The sequence below is a fragment of the Chrysemys picta genome, chromosome 2, assembly GCF_011386835.1.
Source record: "Chrysemys picta bellii isolate R12L10 chromosome 2, ASM1138683v2, whole genome shotgun sequence".
NCBI classification, from domain to species: domain Eukaryota; kingdom Metazoa; phylum Chordata; order Testudines; family Emydidae; genus Chrysemys; species Chrysemys picta.
The window spans coordinates 30,782,171-30,809,389 of NC_088792.1; the positions used below are offsets into that span (position 1 = coordinate 30,782,171).

General features: G+C 39.3%; 1 protein-coding gene across 1 annotated transcript in view; it reads left to right on the forward strand.

Annotated features, from left to right (window-relative positions):
• The window catches only part of NRP1 (neuropilin 1), a 136,893-nt gene that overhangs the window by 30,735 nt on the left and 78,939 nt on the right, over window positions 1-27,219 (forward strand). The window contains 1 exon segment of the mRNA XM_008162919.4: window positions 24,842-25,023. Within this exon segment, the coding sequence (XP_008161141.2) occupies window positions 24,842-25,023 (182 nt within the window).

A 27,219-nucleotide genomic window follows, 5' to 3' on the forward strand; every position in this document is an offset into this window, starting at 1 on the left:
TCCAAAGGTCAGCCATGTGCTGTCTATTTTAGCAACTTCAGGCTTAGAGGAAAAATAGGAATTTAATCCTAGTATGGAACAGCTAAACAAATGTGCTTTTACACACTGTAGAAAGGTTTTCATGTCTGTTCTCATGTCCCTTAGATCCTGTATACCTTGGATTTAGGCATCATTTAAATGAGAATGCTGCTTACCGCTCTTTCTAATTCAAATTATACATTCATGTCCTTTGTGTGAAAATTTATGTTTTGGACACTGTTCAATTCCTGTGAGAGGGGGCAGGAACCAATCAAGTGAGCAAGGATTATGTCAAAGTGAGTGAAAAATACTGAGGTGATCAAAGTACATCTGTTCTTCAAAATGTTAAGGAGAAACCCTATTGCCACCTCACAGCTTATGAGTGGGGGGGTTCATCTGACATCTGAGCTAGGTGTTGGGGCTTCCATGTCTGAATTCTCTCTGCCTCATCCGTATCTGGGGTAGATTTTACATAGATGTTCTTAGTTCAAGATACCTTGCTCTAAGGGCCAAATACAGACTTACCCCTTGGCTTTCTCCTTACCTCATAGCACAGAAAGGGATACATTTTAAGAAGGATAGATGCCGTTTCTGACCATGTTTTACCCCCACATCCTGAGTAGCTGCACTTCTAACTACAAGATTGCAAGTAAAAATCAGGTAATGAGACGTGCACCCACAGAATGAAATGTGCCTGTACACAGGAAAGCCAGGGTTCAGCTCTGCTAAACTCCTACCCCAAAATGTCATCCTAGCTGGGACTCAGAGTATCTCCAGCCAAATAATTATTATTTGTGATAGAAGACCAATGTGAAAATCACAGCAGAGTTGAAAGATTGGGTCTCTGGAGAATTACCTTAAGCAATGTATATATTCAACAAATCATGTGTAAATCAAATTTCCACTGAAATCTATTGAGATTATATAATATGGTAGCTAATATTAGATAGCCAATAAGACAAATTAAATGGGATGAACAAAGGAGGGCTTTTTAAACTGCTGTCCGGCTTCCCTGTTTTGGAGTTTGTGGAGTGCGGGAAATGAGGCTTTCTACTGAGGCTTTCTTCATGAAAGCTGATAATTTCACCTTTACCATAACAAGCCTCTTTCCTACCCAAAGAGGACAAAACAGCTAGTCTGTATCCAACAAGATGAACCCAACTCTAAAATACACATTAGTTCAAACCCACACATTAGCATTATGAGTAAAATAACAAACCCCATGTTTTCAAGTTAAATCATCACACAGTTATTTGACAGAAGGATTTGTTTTTCAGCTGGTAATGTTTGCCAGGCTGATCTCTTTAGGAACAGCATCCAGGAGCACAGATCCACTTTACTCTTGAGCTTGGGGGGAGGGATAGCTCAGTGGTTTGAGCATTGGCCTGCTAAACCCAGGGTTGTGAGTTCAATCCTTGTGGGGGCCACTTAGGGATCTGGGGCAAAATCAGTACTTGGTCCTGCTAGTGAAAGTAGGGGGCTGGACTCGATGACCTTTCAAGGTCCCTTCCAGTTCTAGGAGATAGGATATCTCCATTTATTTTATTTTATTTTTTTTTCTAGTACATACTCCTTAGAAGCTGGATATCTGGTTACATGTAGAGATTACACATGTAGGGATGGCAGATTCTAGTGTCCTATGATTGTATGTAAATTTTATACAAGTAATTCAGTTTATGTATGCAAACTACACACTTTTCACTGGAGAAAGACTGCTGAAATTGCATTTCAACCACAGCATGTAAGATGCAGATATTAAAACACAGAGTTCTACATAGTTGTACATATTTCTGCTAAATCAGTCTTTCATTTTAAACATTGGGGCCAGAGTGTAAATCAACAGAGCTCCATTGAAATTCATAAAGCTACACCAATTTACACCATTTAAAGATCTGGCCCTAGGGATCAGAATACCAGGCAGAGTTTTGCACACACTGGATATGTGTTCTGATTATAGTCCTTAGGTTACTGTTTTACCACGGGTTCTTAAATCAACAACAATTGAACTATGAATAATTTCCCGCAAGTGTAATTTTCTTCACACACAGAAATAGAATCTAAGAATTAAATTGTGTTCTGACTTACACCCTGTGCAAACCTATAAAAGTCAATGGAGCTTCACAAGGTGTAACTCAGAGTAAAATTTGATGCCACACAATCAGAATTTTTAAATGCATTAGCAAAAATTTGATAGGTTGTGTGTTGGGTAAAGTAGGTCATTGGGCCCATTGTGACAAGGCTTCACATTTCATTTCCCACACAGGCAAAGTTCCAGTGACATCAGTGGGAAGTTCTCTTGTGTAAGAACTGTAGGATCCAGGTCCATAGTATGGAAAAGTTTCACTCTTTTTCACAACATGCAATTAACCTATGGAACTCATTGCTACAATAAATAATTAAGACCAAGACCTTAACAGGATTCCAGAAAGCTTTAGATGGATATACAGAACATCCTCAATTACATTAGCGAGGATACAGAATAATATAAGCAATATAGACCATCCCCTGCTTCGTGGTACAAACCAACCACAGCAGATGGGGATAGGGAAAAAAACGTACCCTCTGAGCTAGTTATATCATAAGTGCCCTGCTGGAATATCTTCCATTTATATATTTATTTTAGCTGATGATTTAGATTTGAATAAACATTAGGAAAAGGCATCTACCCACAAGCTCTAGGTGCCTTTACCATTTATTAAAAATACAGACATTTGCAGCAACCTCCCCAAATAGTGGAAGAAATGGAAAAAAAATCCCACTCCACACACATATCTCCACAGTTACTTCACGTATTCCAATCTTCTGTTCACCCCTCTCTCTGCAAAGGTATCAGAAATGACTCTCATGTATACGTGAAAAATGATAGTTTCAAGGGCACTAGTAGGTTTACATCCTTATTATGTGAATGAGTGGTTTCGGTGTGGGCTTTTCTTTTGTGATTTTTGTGCTTTAAAAGATGGTAACTGTGACGCTCCTCAGGGCACTCAAGGCTGTGAGTCACCTTGGTGCCGCCAACGTGTAGCATGAGGGAGTCTTGCCTGTGCCAGCTGGGTGTGTCAGTCTGTCAGTCACTCAAATACTCTCCTGCTACACCAGTCCTATCTTTGCCCTGTAGGTTGACCCCAGCCCCTGAGTCCCTTCAAAGTGTCCCCCTGTGACACCCAGCCCCTGATCACTGGATACCCACAGAAATCGCAGATCCTCCATTCCCAAAGGAACTGTGTACTCCAGTTTACCAGCTTTACCTTATCCCTGTATCGTACGCAGCACTTGAGTTCAATTATAGTAAAACAAAAGGAAATTTATTTTAAGAAAGAATAGAGATTCAGAAAGAAACAAGTGTGAGTGATGGAAACAAATGGCTACCTACAAAACAAAATAATAAAATGTGAACAAAGGCCTACACTTACTAATAGTTCCCCAGTTAGTTTCCTGTCTAATAAAGTAGATTCTCACCCCAAAGTTCAGTCTTTTTGCAGTGCTTGCCAGCTCCAAGGAGCCAGTCTTTGTTGAAGTACCCCCAGCTCATCAAGGTACCTCCTCAGTAAATGGCTCCAGAGTGTCTTTCTTCACCCTATGATGTACTGAATCAGTCTTTTTTCTTTATTCCCAGGCAGGGTGATCCCCTCGCTGTCATATCATTCCTTTTCACTTCCAAGTGGTTTCAATGTTTGGAATTGGTCTTTGATCATTTTCAATTGACGTTTCTATGTTGGTGCAAAGGTAGACACTTAAGCAATACATTGTATAATCAGCTAGCCAAGAAGGGATGACAACTCCTTTTAGCTTGAATGGGCCATCATCGAGAGATATTATTTTCTTGTGCCTCACTTTCACTCCAAGATGATTAGGGCATAATTTTCAATATAGTTAAATTGTTCCTTAAATATTACCTCTACAAACACCTTGCAATGTTTATAAGCATCATTAAGTTACCAGCTTTCACTAGAGACCTCAAATGCTACTTTTTATTGATAAATATCGTGAAAGCAGTGCATTAGAGTGGTGAGTTTGTCAGGTCTGAGACAGGACTTGCCTGTAAAGAACAGTTGCCAGGTGACACCAGTGACAGTGACTACTTTAGGGTCAAATTAATCCCTGGTGTAATTTTATTGACTTTGGTTGAGTTACACCAGGGATGGAATTGTCCCAATGAATCAAATTCTGATCTTGCTTACAATGAGGCAGCTACATGGGCAATGAGGCTCCACCTGTGTAACAGAAAGAAAAATATGGCCAAATGAACATATTTCCCTTTTCCCATTAATTGGTTAAACATATACCTGATGAATGACTGTTCTGACAATCTTGGACTGTGGCCTGTATTTCATATGACAATATAAATGAGGGCAAGTCATAAAATCTTTATGAAGTAAGTGGTCTCTTTCTCTTGGACAGGATGCCAAGAGATGTGTTTGAGGTGTCAGAGTCAAAGGTCAACATGGCAGCAAGTTTTCTGATAAAAGAATTCTAGCATGAATTCCTGTTTCATATTAGCAATATTGTTTGATAGCAGTGAAGCTATTGTACTTTCTAAAGGAAGAAGTAATGGAATTAATCTGCAGCAGGCAATATTTAGGTTAAATATTATGAAAAATGTAACTATGAGACCACTTAAGCAAAGAGACGTTGTCAAGGGAGATATTCAAGGCGAGAAGTGATGCTCTTTTATCAGGAATAGTTTCAAGAATATTTAAATAAGTCTATCTTTTATGCATGGGGGTGGACAAGATGAGCCACTAGTGATCCCTTAGACCTGCTTAGACGAGTAAAGATGCCTGACGTGGCTCTCTACACAACCAAGCACTGCCTCCCCTGTCCACACTGTTATTCTTAGCAGTGTAGTGTCCTATTGTCTCCCTGCTGCTGGAGCCTTTCCCTGCCACAGTAAAAGGCTTTGGCAGCAGAGAAAGGCTCTGACAGCAGGGAAAGGCTTCAGTGAAGAAAGGCTCCCCCACAGCCTACCCCATGGCAGAGCCTTTCCCTGCTGCATGTAGCTATGCTCCGCAGTGTGGATCCACATCATGTAGCTATACATACCCTACACTCTGCCACCAGTGGTGTGCAGAATAGACATACTTTACAGACACTCCATACTGTAATATGTCTGTACTCTTAAAGTGGTGCATACTGAAAAGATTTTTTTTCAGCTTCATCTCAAATTTTAAATGTTACTTAAATGCAAATACATAAAACTGTTAATTACAATCTCCTACACTAAATCTGACCTAGTAAAAACATAATGGATAAAATACCTCCGTGGGATAACTCTGTTGAGGTCAGTAGAGTTACATTAGTAATTCATCTGACCCAGTGTCTATGATTTTATATGTTTGTTTTCACTAATTTCATGTCACACTTTAGTTTTTTAATGTTTTGGCCCAATTTTGCACAAGCTATGGACCCAATTCTTCTCTCATTGAAGTCAATGGCAGTTTTGATGTTGAATTCAGTGAGAGAATGTATCCTATTAGCTAGAACCTAGTAACTGAAGTTCTTAGTTTTTCATAAGATTTCATCTTCAGATTGTTCAGACTATTTTTTGCCCTTCCACTAAAGCAATTAACAACTATTGTAAGACATATTTCTCCTTCTATCTGAGAGCTGCTTCTCCATAGCATAAAATTCACCATTCATAAGTATTGTATCCAAGTTCACCAAATAAAAAAAGCAAATACATCAAAAAGTTGCTGGAAGTTACTTTGGGAGATAATTTACGTTAAATTAATTTTAAAAACCAGATTGTATTAGTTAAATCTCAGTTCCTGATTTGTGCTGACTAAAATGGCAAATCAGCTTAATAAGGTGTTGCAGAGTTATTGCCTTGATAATAGCTGAAAATTTGAACTTGGCAGTTTTATGGATTGGTTTGTGTCTGAAAAGCTGAAGGCTTTTAAAAGTTCTGAATAAAGGTTGCTTTCTATGGACACCTATGGAGTAACTATTTATAAAAGCACCCAATCATTTTCCTCACTAAAAGTGCTATTGGAAAAATAAACTTTGTATTTAATCCATAACTTGCTATGCACTGCACCCTACAGTGGTGCACACACAGGGAACCAGAAGAAAGATCAAAAAGGTCTTAAAAATGTCAGGCAACAGGGCCATATTTGAATTATTAGGTGAGATGCTCTCTTGCTTTTAACAATAGCAAGGCGTACCTCATAGCTGCTTTCCCCTCTATTTTTATGCTATGTTTTTTTCTGATGGGTTATTGCAATTAGTGCAGAAACTGAATTTCTGGTTGTTACAAAACCACTTTCAACAACATATGAGCTACTGCTGAAAGTGTGAGCATACATTTGTAAATCTTAATGTAATATTCCAAGGTATATGAAGCATGCACAAGCTGCAGGATTTGGGACAGATTCTTAGCCAGTATTAACTGAAATAAAACTAATTTGACAAAAGCTGGAAACCTGTCTTAGGTGATGCTGATATGACCAGATAGACTATAAAAGGGCTTATCTGAAATTGTGTTAAGTGATTCAACTTTAAGAATTGTGCATTTTTAATTCACCTACAGCTACTAAAGGATTTTTAGAGTACACAACATCAAATATAGTTATAACCTTGTAACCAGATGTATTCATTTATTGTTTATGCTGCCTTAATTGCTATACCATAGATACTGTCCATGCTTGATGTTATATTATGGATAAGTAAAACCTTTCACTAATGCTCCAGATCAGTTCCTAACTATTAGGGCTAGATTATGAATAGTCCCCACTGATGTTACCAACATAAAAGCTGTACAGTCTAGTTCTTAATGTATTTGATTAGCAAATCTGTACCTAATACTGTTTTTATCTCAAATTTTGAAAGTGCAAAGAGTTTTTGCTGGATGAAAGAGTGGGGGAGAATTTGAACTGTGCCGGCATTTTATACGCTGTTTCATTAATGTGTCTGGTTTGCATTTGTGGTGAATATTTTGTTTAAAATGTTGTGAAGCACCAACCATTTGAGACTAATGCTCTAAAATGGAAAGAAATGCAAAAAAGAAAAAGAAAAAAGAAAAAAAAAGAAAAAACCCTACATGTATGTGACAAGTCCCGAAATGTAACAGTTTGTACAGTGCTTGCCAAGTACAAATTTGTGAGTGTGTGGGGGGGAGGGGGTGTGTGTGCAAAGAATGCAGGATCAGGCCCTTGATGTGGACAGCTTTTCTTTAAAAAAAAAATCACAATTGGCTATTTTCAGGGTCCTAGTCCTATAATGCTGTTTTTATATGCTTACTGTATAGCAGGTCCCTGACATTGTGCTTTTAAAACAAAAAGGTAGATGGGAGGTGCAAAAGAGAAGGAAACAGACTATATAGCCAGAGTGGTTTACATAACTAAGGTTTAAGGGCACTGGGAGACACAGTATGTACCAAACAAAAGCAAGCTAATCTCTTTATGTTCTGTGTTTAAAGGGAGACAACCATACTTGTTGACAAGAATTCCAAATTCAAAATGATTTGTAGAAGGGCAGTGATGTTGTTGATGCCTCGGCTTCATCTGATGCTGTCCCCAAGGTGTAAATGACAGTGACCCTGATTCCCACATGCCAAGTAAAAGGAAAGCCATTTTAATGTGACAGACACATGAAAAGGCTAGTGAGGAAAATCATTAACTGTGCAATGTGTGATATAAACTGAAGAGGGGCAGGATCAGTATGGGAGACAAGTATGAGAATTAACAGCATCATTAGTCAAATCACAATGTTTTGACAACTCCATGTTGTGTATGTAATCTACACTGTACACAAACTTGGTTAAGGCTCATGTGCAACAAGACGTATTTACAATAAACTCATTTTAAAAAACTGCACCATTTCCATACTATGTAAATGCCAAATATCAAAAGGTGAAATTCATTCCCCAAGCACAAAGCCTAGCGTCAGACTTCAAGTAGTAAATTCCTCAGGGATTATGGAGGGTCAGTTCATCTTCGTGGTTCCTATTCCAGTTTAGTTACAGGACTAATGGCCATAGCCACTCGTCCCCTATGCAAATAGAATCATAGAATATCAGGGTTGGAAGGGACCTCAGGAGGTCATCTAGTCCAACCTCTGCTCAAAGCAGGACCAATCCCCAATTAAATCCCCAAATGGCCCCCTCAAGGATTGAACTCACAACCCTCCTCAGGTGCAGGAAGTGCCTGACTTCAAAGAGGAAGTCTTTTGAGTGCATATACCTGGTTGGTTCATGAAGCCCATGAATAATGCTAGTATGGATGTTCTGTTGGCATACTCCTCAGCTCAGCTTTCATAGCTGAACTGGGTCTCATACTGCTGACTGACAATAGAGTCCTCTATGCTAATTGTCCTCAGGCATTTCATTGGTCATGCAGATGGCAACTCAGACCCTCTTGTGTAAGACCTCATGGCCCTCACACCCACCATGGGTTTACACCGGAAAGAGTCAGTCCCGAAACAAAACAAAACAACCCGAATATATATCTTCATTATAACTAAACCTCCATCCTTGGGAGTTAACGGATGCCCAGTAGCCTCTTTCCAATGCCTGGGGATTTATATACAGAACTCTTAACAACACTAATGGGAGTTTAAATCCCTGCGCATCTAAATAAGACTATACCTCCAAGCATGTATGTGTTATGAGAGATGTGGTAATGGTGGTTATTACAATGAGGTTTGATGTCACTGAAAGGGTAACACAATACTTGGTGTCGCTCAGAACATTTTAAGAGAGAGACTCACAAGAACGGTGTAATGTTTCAGATTCCTTTATTCTCCTTATTAGTTATCTACGTGTAAAGTTGAAGGTTTAAGGGAGAACTAAAAAGTCTTCAGAGCAAGGATGCAGTAGTGTTAACTATACCTAAAATATTTATAATTAGTGCATTCAATTCTAGCAATGTGTTTGCTACTATTGCATTATTAATTATTATTATTTAGCTCTAATATAATGCTTTTCATCAGTAGTTCTCTACCTGCTTTACAAAGGAGGTATCATTATCCCCAGTTTACAGGTGAGAAGACTGAGGCTCAGAAAGGTGAACTAACTTTTCCAAGTTCACCCAGCAGGCTAGTGGCAGAGCTGGGATTAGCACCCAGCTTTTCTGAATCCCAGTCTAGTGCTCTATCCACTAGTCAACACTGCCTCCCATTATTATTGTTAATAATATTTATTTACTACAGTATTATGTAGAGGCCTCAACCAAGTCTGAGCCCCACTGTGCTAGGTGCTGTTCAGACAAAGACAGTCCTTGGCCCCATTACAATCTTTGTGAAAAATAAGGCACAATACAAAGCTACATTTTAAATAGGTTTCTGACTGTTCTGGTACCTCCCTACCCAATAGCACTGTTTTTATTAGCATGGAAGCAGCATAGAGCTTTAACACATGCAAGGCTTAAGAGCCACAGAACTTGTGGCATCCGTGCAGAAAGACAGCCTCTCTAGGTTTTCTCCTCACCCTCCTTTCCCCTGGGTAGCATGGATCATTAGGAGTGCTATGGCCATTGGCTCCCAATCTGTGGCTGCACACAAACTCTCTCTGAGAGAAGCAGCAGCTGTCAGTGGGAAGTCACCACTACTCCGAGAAGCAATACTGCTAATGGGAAATGTGATGGAAATAGCATGACTTTCCCACAGCATAATGTCACAAAGAATTCATGCTCTGATCCCTCCCATCCAAAATGCTCCCATGTTGCTTGCATTAGGGGGTCTTCCATGGGCTCAGGGAGGAAAGGGGTGTCGTCAAATGTTTGGCTGTGTGTGTGTTCTCCCTGTGTGTTGTCCCAACTCTGTGCAGATAATTGGCACAGCAGATCTCGAGCAAACCACCCAATGACCACAAAATCCATTAAGGTGTGAAGGCGCTTGGTCACGTTTATTGTCAGTAAAGCATGGTCCTAACTCCCTGGGATCAATGTCTACAGTTACACTAGCACATATATGCCCGTGACAATGGACACAGCTCAGTCAGTGGCAGGACTTTCCACTGCCCCCTCGGCTGGACAAAGATACTCCCTGTGAGATACATCTTTATACACCAATACCAACAAGTTACATATCACCCTTGACATATCAGGGTGCCACCCATTGCCTTGTACCTATAGGTTCGATCAAAACATCTATATTTATCATGCTGTCATCCTGACCTTATCTTTAGGATGGGTCAGTGTGTTTCTGTTCTGTTTGGGGAATGTGCTGGTATCCGGGTGTTCTGGTACTACCTTTCTGGAATGTGTTTGCATATATATTCTTATGTCTAGCACTACTTAGGAATGTGTGTTTCTGCAGTATCAGCCCTGTTCTTGCTAGATTCTGTGAGCAGGGCCTGCCTCTTGCTCACAGCTTAACTTTGCTTTATATTAGCAAGTTTTTACCATTACTTTAGCTCAGGCCTCATACCAGGCCTCTGATACTAGGGCTTATGTCTCAGGCTCTCTTCCTACTACAAGGGGGACAATTCTGCATGGTTCCTCTCCCCTTCCTTTGCTATTTTTCAGTGTTTCCTAGTGGAATTTCTACTTTTCATCTGTTCTGTGCTCTGCAGTGGAGGTGATGCTAGGGCATAAAATATTTCTTAAAGTTTCATTGAGATGTTGCTATGGTTCCAAAATGAAACATATGGCAACCATGCAGAGGAGGGGAAATATATTTCATGGCATCTAACTTAAAAGGAGATATGTGCAATAAATGTGGAAAAGCTGAAATAGAGGATGTAATATGACAGATATGCCAAAACTGAATTACACCAAGGATGTATTTGTCCCAGTGTATTATTGCTGTGAATCAGACAGAATTTTGCCTCATTTGTATTTGATCTATTAGCCTGTACAATTTTTCATTCTATTGCTACATTCATAATTGCATAAATAGGAGAAAGAAAGAAAGAAAGAAAGAAAGAAAGAAAGAAAGAAAGAAAGAAAGAAAGAAAGAAAGAAAGAAAGAAAGGAGGCCCACCTGACTTTATAATACCCATGAGACTAAATTAGAGTTGAAACTAATGAAGACGGTGTACATTTAATTTGTTAAAGGAGTTTTCTGCATGTGCCTGGGGAGGTGGGCTATTACCATTTCAGATCCGTAATAAAAAACAGGATCTTGTATCTTGGAAAATTTTACAATGTCACAAATTGAGGTTATGCTACATTGTAAAATGTTAAAGGGAAATACACAGTAACACCTATGCTATATGGCATGAAATAGATGAGTTCTTCAGATAGAAAGGAGTTACATGTGAAAGGGGGTGGGGGGAGAAGTTTCAGTATCCAAAAAGTAAGTTTATTGTTTCTGAACTGAATAAAATAATGCTTAGGTCCCCCTCCTGGTTATCAAATGGTTTATGCTGAGCAAGAAATCAATATACGTCATTTGAAACTAAGATTTTGAGCTTGGTTACTGTAGCCATTAGTTTGGGATATTCTAGACACCGTGTACAATGGGCCAATACCTGCCTATTGTATACAGTGGCTATAATATTCAGAAACTTGGTCTAATATTTAATTTCCCGAGAAAACATTTTCATGATGACTGGCACTAGAAGAAGTGGAGGGAGGGTTGTTCTTCACAAGCCCTTTGATTAACACACAACTAAATAACAACATTTGACTTCAACCACTAGCTGAGTGATGATCGTTTTAGAATTGTAAATCAAAATCTGACCTGCACTGTGGTGGTGCTGATCTGCACCCCGCCCCACCAAGAAGGACCTCAGGAAGGATGTGCAGGCTACACTATCCTGAAAGATTCCCTTTTTGTAGCTGTACAAGTCCATTGGTCAGCATAAGAGAGGTGAAGGACATTGCACCACCTTCTCCCCACCCTGACTCACACTGTTTTGGTCAATTTACACTCAAAGGTGCATGAAGGGAGGAGGAGTCCCTCCCCTCTCCAGAATGGATAGACTACAGTCCTCTTTGTGCAAAGTATAGCGGGAGTAGGGGAGGTACCTCACCCCTTCCCTCTTGTGAACTTTCACCTGATCATGGACAATTTGGCCCCTTGTATTTAATGGCATGTTTGCCATTAAATGTCATTTGTGTCTGCTTGAGTTAATATGTTATTTACTGTGAGTGCAGAGGAAGAGGGATGCAGTGCTTAGTATGAGGGGGTCCTAATCTTTGTTTGGGGTCCACAGCTGCTAGCACAATAGCAATATTAATAATTAATAGCCAGTATATAGAAAAAGGAAAAACTTAGGTTAGACCCCCCCTGATTATAGCTATATTTGAAACAGAATTAATCATATCCATTTGTATCCATTTAATTGCAATGGTCCAGCCAAATGTAGGTGTGGTGATCATTTATGTAATGGTTTATTGCTTCTCAAGAGCCATTTTATTATAGTTACTTAATGAAGTTATGGCATCCATTGCGCATATGTAACAAGAGACATGCATTTGTAACATACTACTGTTCATAATTAATTGAGAGAATACAAATCCCTTTTACATTTGAGTAATGTCCTAATACAGGGCCCTATCCCACTGTCCACTTCCCTGGACAGACAGACATGGGCATGCAGCAGATCCTGCGGGTCTGTTAGATGACGAAGGGGACAGTGCCATCTCAACAGCATCATTCCTTGCTCACTTAGACTCCACAAAAGCCTCTCCATGGGGACTGTACATTTCTAGATCCACATGTATGCAGGCTGCCAAGACAAGGATGGAAGATGATGTGGCTGGGGGGGGAACAATTGCTTTTCCCCAAAAAAACCTGCCACTTATTTGTGAGTAAATTAATGCTGACTATGGATTCTCTGCTGCAGCAATTACAAGATCTGGGGGATTCCAGGACAGTGTAGCTCCAGCTAGAGTCACATTGTCAGGGAACTAGAGAGGGCAAAGCTTACATGGGCATTACCCACCAAGGGATTTGATCTGGCACATAGTTATACAGTCTGGTCCTGATCCAAATCTCATTGAAATCAGTGGGAGTTGGTTCATGCATCTCCTTGTGTGTGTACGTCTGTGCTTGTTTTCACAAATGAGCACTTAGTAGCGGGGGGACCTTTTATTATGTGCTTTAGTTTACACTTGTGAGGTCTGGCAGGAATTTATTTTTCAATTTTGTTTTAAAATAGTTTAGGCCAAATCCATTTCTTGTGTATCTCCACTGAAGTCTAAGGATTTACACAGGGGCCTGCTACATTCATTTTCCTTTCTGTTACCCATTATCACATGCCTCTCTTTAAAAAAAAAGACTTTTTTTATGAGAGGTGGATCATTGGGGGTGGATTTTTTTGCTAGGTTGAATTGCCCCATGCTCCAGCCCTAACAATGCACCGTCACTGTGCTCCAGGTCATATGGCTGACCTCAGCTAACAAGCTGTTCCTGCTTTTAGGCTACTGGGAATGTTTATTGGCCACTGTTTTCCTCAGTTCTAAACACATAGTTATTTCTCAAGGCCCATATAAATCATAAGGTCACAAAACTCATAAAAACTGTGACATTCTCTGGGATACATGATACAAATAACTAACTTCAGGCTTAGCAGCTTTAAACGTCTATTCTATGGGATATTTTATCATAATATATATACATTTACTGGAATTATATTTACTTTTCAGCTAAATGACACACACAATAAAATGGTACTAAAGTCGCTTAACAGGATAAACTTTTATATACTGGTGCTTTAATGTGGTACAACTTTGAGCACCACTACAAAAACAATGTTTTATAATTCTGCATTAAACAGGGCTTAGAGCAAATAGTGATCTCCTTGCCATAAATGTTAGGACTTGGTTTATGTTACAAGAAAATGACTTTGAGGACATTACTGTATTTCCCCATGTATATGTCATGTAGGGACTGAAACTTACAGCGTTTGTATTCTATAGCAGTGTATTTGTTTGGCCAGTTGCACAGAGGTATGCAAAACCCAAATAGAGCTATAAAGAAACACTGCTTTTTACACATAGAAGTTTCATTACTATAATCTCTGCTGACATTACACAAAGCATTATTATAGCAGAAGTGGCAGCAATAGCTATAGTTAAGCTTGCAAAACAGTTTCCATTCTAACCCCCTGATTTTAGATACTTTAAAATGTTCATCTTTCAGGCTGATGTTTTTCCAGCCTTAGTCTCTGCCTAAGGGTGAACTTCTTTGAAAAGCCTTAGCAAAAATGATTCAATTGTTTTTAAGTATAAGGAGAGCGAATAAAAATCTATACTTTCCCATTTTCAAAAAAATAAACTTGTGACTCTTTTTCAAACAGCTCTGCAGCTAAGCTTGCTGGGGGTAGAGTGTTGAAATTTGGCCTGGAAATAACCCTCAAGAAGTAAAGGTGCCTTAGGCTGCTCTGTGAAATATGATTTTGATTTGACTGAGCTGTGGCTCCATGAAAGTTGCCTGGCATGCATATTACATAGTATATTCTGCCTGCTGTGTTTTTTTTGTTGTTAAGCTGGTAAAGTGCATGTATCAGAAAGACTCTGTACATTGGTAACCCTAATGATATAGGGAAAAATATGCTGAAGGTGCACAAGGACTGAGGCAAGCATTCCTCTGACCCCTTCATTCAGCCCTGTATGTCTGGAATGGTACAAAGCACCTAGAGATTATGTAAGATGCTCAAAGACAGTTCCTCTACAAAATTTGTATGATGTGAAATAGTTAAGGAGAGCTGTTGTGCAGCTCCTAAGATTCACAGGAGATGCACAGCAGCTCTCCTTAGCTGCTTAACAGGAGAAAGACTGCTGCAGATCTTGTCAGCTGCATGATAATGGGTGTTTTTGTGGTATTTAGCTAAATAATTCTATATAATACAATATACACATACTATAACATTTTTCAAGCCAGTAAATCTTCAAAGTCCTCAAGAGTGAAGCTCCTCTTTTGTAATATTTTAAATGTTCTATCTTTTTATTTTAAAATAATTAAGGAAATTGCATGCAAAGAACTCTCATAGAGTCAAGAAATGTCAAAGTTAAGGTTGCATGTACTACATTAACTAGGCTTCCCTGTGAGTGTGCATTACAATAAAGACTTTGGTTACATGATCACATGCTACTTTTCGAATAATACAATATAATACCACCAAAAATCTGCACTTATGTACACATGTAGCATCCTCTAGTACTCCGCTACTCTATGTATGGCAAAGAAAGAGCATCCATGAAAGTCATTTATATCAAAAGTACACAGTGAATCAGACATATATAGTGTACCTGATCCCGCAACATGGGCAGGATTCCACACATGGGCAGGAATTTACCAAGAGGGAAGTCTGATGCAGGGGACCAAAGTGAACAACACAGAGCAAGCACGGATTTTGAGTGCTTAACCATGTATCCTTAATGTTCTCTTAACATAGCTTCTCAATGAAAATAAATGTATAAATATCCACCATTTTACTGCATTTATGGAACTTCAGTACTTGGTTGCCATGGAAGAAAATTGTGATAACCTATATTCTAGAGCTGATCTGTATGACCACAATTTCCTTCCTCCTTTAGCCTCTTTTGGTTTCACTAAATATGGATGTTGCTCAGAGAAGTTGTTGACTGCCCACAAGGGATAAAGATTTGAGAATTTCAAAAGCTTGTAATTTATTTTATGTTCTGAACTTTCACAGTTTCTACCTAATACTTTTATCAGCTGAGTTCCTAAGGTTATGCTTAATACACTACACAGATCCCAAAAGGAAAGTTACAAATTCATCAGGAGTTCAAAATTCCTAAATGGAGTGATATGAGGTTGCCATCATATAAAAGTTTTAGAAAGAAAAAAGGATCATAAGGATTCTGATCTCATTTCAGTATAAACCTGACTCCATACTCTTTAGATATTCAAGGAGGCAACCCTGATTGTTCCATAATTTACCAATTAAGAGGACTTTTTAGTGAATTCTGCACTAACTAACAGCACTAATCCAACTGCAAATGATTAATTCAGTCCAGCACATCAAAAGAAATGCTTAATGGATTTAGTGGTTTTATATATATATATGCCTGCCTTAGCTCCATTACAGAAAATTGCACTAATTAACTAATTTTTAGCAATTGTCCTAGTGCATGACCTAATATAGCCCAACTCACAGTTATTCTATGACTCAAAAAGTCTCCAGGTTTCTGTCACATTTGTTGGAAGTCAGTGTCTAGGGGTTAATCCAACTCCCTCTGAAGCTGGTAGGAGTCTTTCCACTGACATCAATGGGAGTTGGATCAGGCCTCAGGAAGGAAACTGTAGTCGTTAAAGCACAGGGAGTCTAGAGATCTGAGTTCTGCTCTTGGCTGTGCAAGGAATTTCTGAGGCCTCTGGCATGAAATCTCTTTCTGCCTCACCTGGAAAATGAGAATACCAATCTACCTCACAGCAGAATTGTGAACCTTGAGTCTCATTAATAGTTTGAAATACTTGGATGGAGGTGCTTTAATAATGAAAAGTATTTTGATTGATAAATATCTCTTGGGAGGTCATAAAACCAACACTTTACTGTCTAAATTGTTTTGTGAGTTTTGGTAATCAATATTTTGCATACAGGAGCTGTATATGAGATCTCTCCCACCCACACCATTTACCTCCCTCCCTCCCATCACCTCTCAACTTAATCCAATCACAAAGACAATTGTAGAAAATTTCATCCGTTTCTTAAATTTTTGTCTTCCTAGATGTAGCTTTGAGACAAGCAGTAAAAGTTAGACTGCATTTTATTTTGCGGACAACAGTGGAAAGTTGGCAAGAAGAAAGATTTTGCAGTGAAATAGGGAGGTGAACAAGTTGTAAATAACTCTAATATCTTCCAGATGGCACATTTTACTTGGGAACTGAATTTAGAGTAATTAAAGGCATGTGAATTTCCAATAAATACTGAACTTCACCAGTTTGACACTGGAAAGCTCTATCTTCTCTGAAATCTTTAAACTGCTAAGTGTTCTCCCTCCCCACCCTCCACCTTAAAGTGGAACTCTTGGATTTGTAACTCTTTCTTACTTAATGGCGTTCTATGCCAGAAAGTTATGAACTGAAGTTCTTTACTAAATAGGCTTAGAATGAAATGTTCCTTCCCAGTAGAGTTTTCCATTTTTATGTTTTGAGATTATTACATTATAATTTTGAAGGTTGATCCTACAACCACAGAAATCAATGGGAGTTTTACCACTGACTTCAATATTAAGCCCTTTTGTTTGGTAAAATGTCTTTTGCAGACTGGATTTCTGAATATCTTAGTGTATTTCTACACTGCATTTGGGAGCAAGCCTTGAGGACCGGGTCCACAGACTTGTGTTGGTGGGTTTCTGCTCTAGCATGCTAAAAATGGCTTTGTAGTGGTTGTAACTTGGGCTGGAGGCAGGGTGCTTGAGATCCCAAGTTCTGGCCTGAGCTACAGCATCTTCACAGCAATTTTTTGTGACCTACCAACACAAGTCTATAAACCCAGGCTGGGAGGCTCACTCCCAGATGCAGTGTAGACACACACAGTGGTGCTGCCCAATTTCTATTTCAGAATTTTCCAATTGTAATTTGATCTAAAGTAGAATCATATTAAGTAAATATAAGGGATCAGATTGTGTCCTCACTTACTCTCATGCAACCCCATTGAGCCAGATTCTCAGTATGAACTGGAATAGATCCATTGACATCAGTGGAGTTACACTGATTTACTCCAACTGAGGATCTGCCAGTTGTTTGCAGTGGGGTTGCAGGGTTGTAAATTAACACAGGATTTGGCCCACTGAATTCATTCTTCCATTTATTTGCTCTTTCTTGTCTTTCTTTTGCTACAGCAAATTGTTTTGCAGTCCAGTAGAACATGATTATTGGAGACCCATTGTGATTTAATGATTTTTGTGCATTAGTGAATAATGGCCGAATGCTGATGGCCTTATTCCCACCTAAGTCAAATGGAGTTTTGTATCAGGAAGGTGAGCAGGATTTGGCCCTGAGTGAACAAACACTATAAAAAATCATGGCTATACAAGAATCATAGAAGTGTGTGAGCAATGAGAGGCTGTCAAAGTGATGGATATAGAAGTAAATTGCAAAAATACATTATGTGATTTATTTAAATATCCATCACATTGACAATTGTAAATTAGCTGTGAGATCATGTGCTGCACCTCTGTGAGGCACAGCCCAGAACTTATAGCCCAGGCAGAGGGTGGGAAAGTAGCTGAAAGCTCAACCTGAGCTGTTCAGGCCCCGGTGAGCCCCTTCTCCCCACAATGTAACTTAGCTTTTGGTGGGTTGCGTCAATTATGGTAGCCATGCCAAGCTGCCCTTTGGATCTCAGTGCTGCCTGGAATCTCCATAATGCTGCATGCTGTAGCCCCAGCATGTCTTTTCTTCTCCTGAGCTCCAACCCTGGGACACGCCCTATGCCGGGATTTGAGAGGGGGTACTTGGGAGGCAGCCTTGCAGCTGTCTCCACAGTTTCTGCACCAGGGGAATTCTCCCTCAGCTAGATTCTGAGGCTTTAGGGCCCCATTATTTTGGGAGCTGGACTCATGATTTTTGGATGCCTGGGATTGATGATGAGAGTAGCTGTAGAGTTGTCTAGCAGCAGTATGACAGGTAAAGAGCAGGGTGGGCCAAGTAAACCCTCCAAGCTATAAAATGAGAGTTACCAGAGACCAGTCAATCTAAGCAGAAGGCTCTGATGAAGGAAAGACTGGTAGACACTGACTGCAGGAGCCAGAAAGTGTTCCTAGTTTGGGTTGTGCTTGATTTTTTTTAATAGTATTTGTTTTTTCTATTGTTGCTGATAATCTGGGACTTGGGCTAGTATCCTTGAGTTCTTGCAGTTCTTAGGCTCTGAGCTCTGGGATTCCGATTACCCTGTGTCACGGGTACCACAAGTACATTTACAACAGTAAATTTCACACTGTTGACTATCAGTCAATCATGGTGCAATACTTCCGATGTAATGGAATTTGCAATTCTTCTATTAGTTTTCCTGATGCTCTGTCCTTCTGTTTATCTAAAGCAGAGCTGTGTGGGTAACAAACAAAAATCTACTAATGCAGGCAAACCTCTTGCCCCTCAGGGGAAAATAATTCTCAGTTATACAGGTAGTTTGACCCACTAATTATCCATCAAATAGTGGGGAGAAGTGAGGGTAAGAGTTGCAAATGCTAATGAACCTCCCAGAATGCTCAGCACTTCTCTTGATGGGGAACACCCATAACCACCTTCACAGCTCTTCTGTAACATGAATCTGTTAGGTGTAAATTCTGCTTGCTTTGTTATCTTTAAAACAATCAGAGAATAACTTATAAAATACATACATATTAAGGTGAATATGAACAGTCCCCTCACTCTCTCACACGTGTAAACAATTCTGATTTGGAGATTGAAATCCAACCAAAATTTAATTGTGCCAATTTGACATTTATATCCCATGTAACTCGGCAGGTGGTACTCTTGGTTTGCAGAGATATTTGAGCCTTTGCTGACCAAAATATTAGTTATCAGCCAATAGGAACAAAGCACAATAGGTCTCAGAATATATATATCTATGAGATGTGCTAATCTAAATTACCCGTGTCTGGTCACTCAACACTTGGTTCAAAGGGTCAAGTGGCAGAATTCTTGATTTCAGCAGCCGGTGTATTTGTGTGCATGAGTCTGTGGGAAGAAGATTTTAAAGTAAAAGCAATGAGATCCTGCTGCCTTAATAACAAGAAAATCTTCTGAAGCTGTGAGTAGCTTGGTACGGTAGCTGACTTCAGCAGCAGGCAATGCTTTATAACAGTCTGCCTTTACCTTCAATAGCAAGACATGCTAGGGTGCATTTCAGGGGCCACTGACATATTCAGAAGAGGAAAAACAGAGATAAGCAGAGCACTGTAATCTCCTGTTTGAAGCTGAGAATAAAGAATTCTCCAAAAGCCGTGTTTTGTAGTTGATTACATTTCTCATTGCCCACTGCTCTTTTTTATAGGTGCTGTCTGGCTTTTTTCCTGAAGCCGTAACTCACACTTTCCAAAAAGAGAATGAGTTTTTTGAAACTCCTGTATGAATTCTTGGAGGAATTCTATATTCTCTCATCATTCTGATGGGAATTTTTCCCAGACGTTTTTTTACTGAACCATAAAATTCTGACTCTCTAGTAGCGGCATGTTCAGCCACTGACTGGGAGGGGAAGGCGAGTAAGAGGTCTGTGAATTGCTACTGAGCAACAGAGAACCACATCCAGCCCTTCTAAGCCACAAAGGGCTTTGCTGGCTGCAGTGTGAAATTTTTAAATATAGTGGAAATGGGAGATCCCAGAGAAACGTGGAGAGTCAAAAATAGGATGTTATGGGTATATTTACTGTACCTTGGGCACCTCCAAGCCAATATCCAAATGCTACCCATGTAGGGGAAACTTTCCTATTTGCACACATGCATTAACACCCTGCTTTTTCATTAAAGCTTCAGGTAGCATTTAGCTCCATATTTATATTTACATGCCTGTGCTGTTAACCCGACAGGACTATAACATTACAAGAAATATTTGCCACACCATTGGCAGCAATGAATTCCCGACTGGGAGATCCAAATTTGCAAACTCAGTATTCTGGGCTCTGAGCCAAGACCGTCTGGGTGCACTGCTGAGGTGACACATTCAGTCTCCTAAGAGGGATGCCAACATGCCAGCTGCAACCCTAGCACAGCATTTTCTACTGACAAACTTATGGAGTGGAACTGTTACCAACTCCAGAGGGAGATGCAAGCTGCTTTCTTAGCTTCTTTGGCAACAACAACGTTTTCAAGTTGTGACTGTACATTCTCCTATTTACAAGGACTGTTGTTTGTGATACACTTTGCTCTCTGTTTGGTGGTATTTTGAAAAAGTGCTAAAATGATAGAAGCACTTCAGTTTCCAAATATAAACCACTGTAATCCAGAGTAATTTGATTTCCATAAGCAAAATACCATACCCAAATGTACAGCAGCTCATCTATAAAATGTAGCTTCCACTGCAGAAGAATCTAAATCCATTTGTTAGAATAAGACTTGTACTTGCCAAGCAGAAGCCAATATACTTATTGTGTAGGTCCGATCTCTAAACTTTTCCATCTCTAACTTCCCACCTCCCACTCACAGCAAAGTGTCTCTAATGGCCATTATTACTTTTCTAAAGTAAAAGAGAGAAATCTGTCACCTAAAAACCCTCTGATCTTTAACAGGTCTGGATCATCCCATGCAGCTTGCACATAAATTGCAAAATCCACTAGAATCAGACGATTAGTATCAAAATTGTGTCACATACAGATGCAGATCAGCCAGACCGCAGAGAATGAACAGTGTAAATTACCATTCACTTTCTCTCATTCTAAACAAAAGTGGAAGAGTGCAGATAAGCTATGGCGATAGAGGAAGATGCAAAGAGAAAGAGAGAGGATTTCATTTGAGTATCTTTTGCAGTGCATGTTAGTGGGGGAACTGGTACATAGTGTGTACATAAGAACGGCCATACTGGGTCAGACCAAAGGTCCATCTAGCCCAGTATCCTGTCTTCTGACAGTGGCCAGGTACCCCAGAGGTAATGAACAGAACAGGTAATCATCAAGTGATCCATCCCCCGTTGCTCATTCCAAGCTTCTGGCAAACAGAGGCTAGAGACACCATTCCTACCCATCCTGGCTAATAGTGTAGTGTTATCTCTGACTGCATACAAGAGCCTTAGTAAAACTCTGAAAAATAATTAATTTTTTTATATATATAAATATAAGTATATATATATATACTGTATATATAGATATAGATAGATATAAACAGGTGATCTGCAATGGAAAAATATACTGTTTGTGCCCTTTGTTTGCTTCTTTATGATTTAGAAAAAAGGGAAGAAATGCTTTATATAATTTAAATAAATATTCATGGGAGGGGTTCTTGATTTTACTTCGGAAATTCAGATATACAGTAGTCTAAACAGGAAGGTTCTATGACCAACTAATGAAATGATGACATCCTGAGTGTCAGGAGAGTAAATATTGAGCATCTGAGAAGAGAAAAACCTTGTGATCAGCCTGTTTAAAATGCTCTCTCTCTTTTTTTTTTCATTAACCCTGTAACTTTGATGTTTATTGAGCATTTTGGAGAAAGGATGTCTTTGTTAAAGATTCAACACCCTGAACTGTTCCATTAAGGTGTAAGAACTGATCATATGAATTCTCTGACACATCCAATAAGTTTTCTAGGAAGTGTGACAAAGTTCCTCCTCTATCTTGGTGGGTCCTGCGCTTATTGGCGGATTTTCTTGCCTCAGAGATTCACCATGTGGGTTGGGGAACAGCTCAGAGACCTTCCCCTCTGGAAGAACCCACAGTCCAGGTCAATTGGGAGGTTTGGGGGGAACCTGGGCCCGCCCTCTTCTCCGGGTTCCAGCCCAGGGCCCTGTGGACTGCAGCTGTCTATAGTACCTCCTGTAACAGCTGCATGACAGCTACAACTCCCTGGGCTACTTCCCCATGGCCTCCTCCAAACACCTTCCTTATTCTCACCACAGGACCTTCCGCCTGGTGTCTGATAATGCTTGTGCTCCTCAGTCCTCCAGCAGCACACCCACACCCTCTCCTTGCACCACTTGCTCCCAGCTCCTCACACTCACACTCACACCACAAACTGAAGTGAGCTCCTTTTTAAAACCCAGGTGCCCTGATTAGCCTGCCTTAATTGATTCTAGCAGCTTCTTCTTAATTGGCTCCAGGTGTTCTAATTAGCCTGCCTGTCTTAACTGGTTCTAGCAGGTTCCTGATTACTCTAGTGCAGCCCCTGCTCTAGTCACTCAGGGAACAGAAAACTACTCATCCAGTGACCAGTATATTTGCCCTCTACCAGACTCCTGTACTCCACTGGTCTGGGTCTGTCACAGAAGATTAAAGTTGATATTCATGAAAATATTTCTAAAGGCATAAAACAAAAAGAAAAAACCCTTCTTTTAAAAACCCCACAACCTTCAGTCCTTTTCCTAAAGCATAAAGAGATTTTTTTTAAAAAAAGGCACAAGCCCAATTAAAAAAAGAATAACAGAATCTTTACACATCACCTTTTACACACGAAACATCTGTAAAAGTATCTCAAAAAGAAACATTCCTCTTTGTATTTCCATCACTTTGAAATGGGACAGTGAAATTTACTGGCTGAGCAACTGCTACTAGAAACATCAGGTGCATCAAAAGAAATGCAGTTATCACAATATTTCACATAGATTAATGCTTACAGTTCCATCAGTGTCAGCTTTATTTTTTACTTGATATATACCAAAGCTGGCATACAATTTTAACTGATGAGGTAATGTCATTTTTAATTTAAAGAGCCTTAAGCTGGCCACTTTAACTAGTGATATCATCGTTGCAGTTGTCTCATGGGACTTCATGTAAACATGTCATGTGCCCTAGATAGTTTGGATCAGGGTTATTAAAAGTGACTTTGGTCATCATGAAGATATTTTTTTCTTTGACTGTAAAATTGTCAGATAAAGTTTATATTACTGCTATTTTTTAGCCATTTCTGGTATATTAATATGTCTCAGGACATTTCAGTGCACATAATAGAAGAATAAAAGGCTAAAGCAAATTAACAGCATCATTTTAATGTCAGTTGTTGTAAGATATGAAACTTAAATGAAATGGTCTGGCCAGCAGCAATTCGATAAATAAAAAGGCAATATGGATGAGACAAAAAAATATACCACCTTAGGCACACAAAAGCTTTCCAATGTCTCAGCCCCTTTATTATTAGAAATGGGCCCAAAACAAAATGTGCATACAGAACACCCCCAAATTTTAGGAAAGGTTGAATCTGGTTCTGTAAGTGGCAGCTGTTCCCTGTCTTTAGTAGGGGCTGACACAAATCTCCAGAATCATCCACCAACGAGCCTTCGAAATCCTTGGACCTGGGCCAAGTCCTGCAGCTCAAGGCTGTTCTTGATTATTCTTCGCTTTTATCTCTCTTATAAGGCTCAGGCTTGCCTGTTGCTGAGCCCCTTCAACTCCACTGAAGTCAGCCTTGCAGGATCAGGTCCTTGAAGGTGACAGATCTAGTTTAGAAGACTGAGAAACTTTGTAGCACCACTATTGTCCCCATGCAAACATTTGCTATTAATCATTATTGATAGATTTTTATCTCCACCAATAATGTATATAGGAATCAAGCAGATATACAGAGGATGAGGACCTAGTCCAAAAAGTTTAGTGATCATCTACTATATGAATATGAATGTTAAAACAATACATTCATTTAAACCAACTCAATTCAAATATTTAAACAAGGATGTTCTAAAAAAAACAACTTTTGTCTGAAGGAAATCAAGTGTTATAATTAAAGTGTGGATTGTAAGATTTGCTCAATTTCTGTCCAACTAACATGGAAAATGACAGATTTTCTGCCAGTGGTCTGGAACGTAGTGGAGTTTTCAACTAAATCAAATGTTTAGGGATTCATTTATTATTCTGTGGCCATATATTTAGAGGGTAGTATACAGAAATCCAAGTATTGTTCATAGAGAGCGCCAGCCAAAGAGATATTTTGAATTCATAACAGAACTTCACAGTTTGAAAAGAATGCTATGCATTATGTATTGATAACACCACCATAGACAAAGGAACACAATTTAATAATACAGAATTGTGCTCATGAGATTTCCTTTTTTTTTTTTTTTTGTTAATTGGTTACTTAAGCTGACATTGTCTGCAAGCATAATGGACGCCATTCTTCCTAATAGTTCCATGTTGCCAGATGATGTCTACAGACATGATGTAGTCCATTTTAATTATTTCATTTTGCTTACATCTCTCAGCATAATGCAGTTTCCAAGCAGGCTAGCATTTTTCTTGATTATCTATGTTGTATAGCAATGGTTTCTAAATTAATTAAATCTCTTTCTTTCCTGGAAGTTAAAAGTTTCTTTTTTCCATTTATCCATCAGGTATGATTATGTTGAAGTGATTGATGGAGATAATGCAGATGGGCGCGTATGGGGAAAGTACTGTGGAAAAATTGCTCCCGCTCCTCTGGTGTCTTCAGGACCATTTCTCTTTATTAAATTTGTCTCTGATTATGAAACTCATGGAGCAGGATTTTCCATCCGCTATGAAGTTTTCAAAAGAGGTGAGCAAAGGATTCATTATTATGTAGCTCATAGACCATGGTGTTTGCTTTGTTTTCATGGAAAAGTTGCTCATAGTTCTTGAGGACAAAAGGAAGGCTATGTCTTTTGAAAAAAAACAAGAATTTGGTTGTAGATTAAAGTTTTATTGCTTGTGTCATCTACACGCTTAGGGCAGGTTGTTAGCTGGTGTAAATTGTCATTACTCCAATGCATGAGCTCCAGCTGAGGATCTACACCTCTGCATGCAATCTGATAGCCTTCAATGGCATGTTTTCTACAAAGTTGTTTATTTAGATTTTTTTTTAGTTGTTGATTTTCTTTCTTTGTGTTGACTGTCATCCTATGATGTATAATGTTTCCACCTTATCACACTGTAACCTTTGCAGGCCCTTGCTTATTTGGTTAGTGTTTTGCTCTGCATTCCCAAAAGATATCCATGGGCTCAGAATGGACCTAGCTACACATGGCAAGCAGATGATGGAAGGATCAGAATGGTGTCACTTTCAGTATTTGTTTTTCGGAGGCAAGGGGAAAGAGGCAGTTCACACTGCTTTCAAGCACATCCTGGTGGCTGACTATATAGGAGCTTCAGTAAAGGCTGCCAAGCATGGGCAGCTATATGTGCAGAAGAAAACATCTGGAAGAGAAACTACCCAGGATTAATAGGCTCAGCAAAAGGCCCCCACTCTGATCAGCTCATTTGCTGAGTCACTGACTGTAGGATGGTGAGATCATTTTTTGGCATACACCTTAGCTGTAGTTGGATAGAGATAGATAAATCACACATTAAGAAGCCAGGAGGACCCAGACCCAAACTGGATAATAAAGGCATAAATACACAAAGAGTGTTACTTTATAGCAGGGGTCGGCAACCTTTCAGAAGTGGTGTGCCGAGTCTTCATTTATTCACTCTAATTTAAGGTTTTGCGTGCCAGTAATACATTTTAGCATTTTTAGAAGGTCTTTCTATAAGTCTATACTATATAACTAAACTATTGTTGTATGTAAAGTAAATAAGGTTTTTAAAATGTTTAAGATGCTTCATTTAAAATTAAATCAAAATGCAGAGCCCCCCGGACCAGTGGCCAGGACCTGGGCAGTGTGAGTGCCACTGAAAATCAGCTCGTGTGCCGACTTCGGCACACGTGCCATAGGTTGCCTACCCTTTATAGGAACCAAGATTGCCTTTGACAACATAAGCATTTGGGGCTAGATTTTCAAAGTTCCCAAAGCTCCAAATTTCAAGTGCTCAACGCCCTTAAGTGAAACCACATTTTCAAAAAGAGCTCCCATTTATGCACCTAAGTCAGGGCCACATTTTTAAATGTGCTTAGCACCCAGGAGCTCCCATTGTGACTCCAATGGCCAGATTTTCAAAAGAATTCAGCACTGAATGTGTTGAGCTCTTCTGAAAACCTGGCCACTTATTCTGGTGCCAGAATGGGAGCTGACCTATTCTGAAAATCTGTCCCCTAGATTTTTAGTGCTTGTCCCCTTTCCCCCCTTTAAAAAGAGTTAAAATTCAAGTGAAAGAAAAAGCAACTGCAAAAATGACCTATGAAACAAGCTGTTTTTGAAAGTGAACATTTTCAGATGGAGACCTTTTTCATAATAGTCTAGTGACAACGCAGTACGCTAACAAGAATATTGTATTTATTTCCCCTTGTGATCATTTAAATCTCACACTGATATGCATTAGCTATGTTAAGGTAACTTTACAAATAATATTTTACATACACAAAAGTCAGGACACTCAAAATTATGGCTCCCAAAGCAACTTTAACTCTGGTTGATGCTACATATACCTAATATTAAGGCACAAAAGTTATCACCATCTACAGAGATGGAAAATATTGCATACGTGCTTAAGGTATGAGTTACTGTTGCTGTGGGAATACGGATGTTGAATTTCCTGACTTTTGTGCATTTAGTATCTCCCAGATAATGTTAAATTAATGTATATATTAAATGCATAATCTACATATTGAGTAAGTAAATAAATAAAATGCCAAATAAAGCCGATCAGTATATTCTATTATATAGATACCTACTAACATGACCAACTTGACCTTGTGAGTCATAAGACCTGCCATCAGACATTCTTCTCAGCTCCACAGACATGAAAGAAAATGTCAGATAAAAGATCCAGACCCCAATCAATATAATATGAATGGCATATGTGGTGCCAAGCTTCA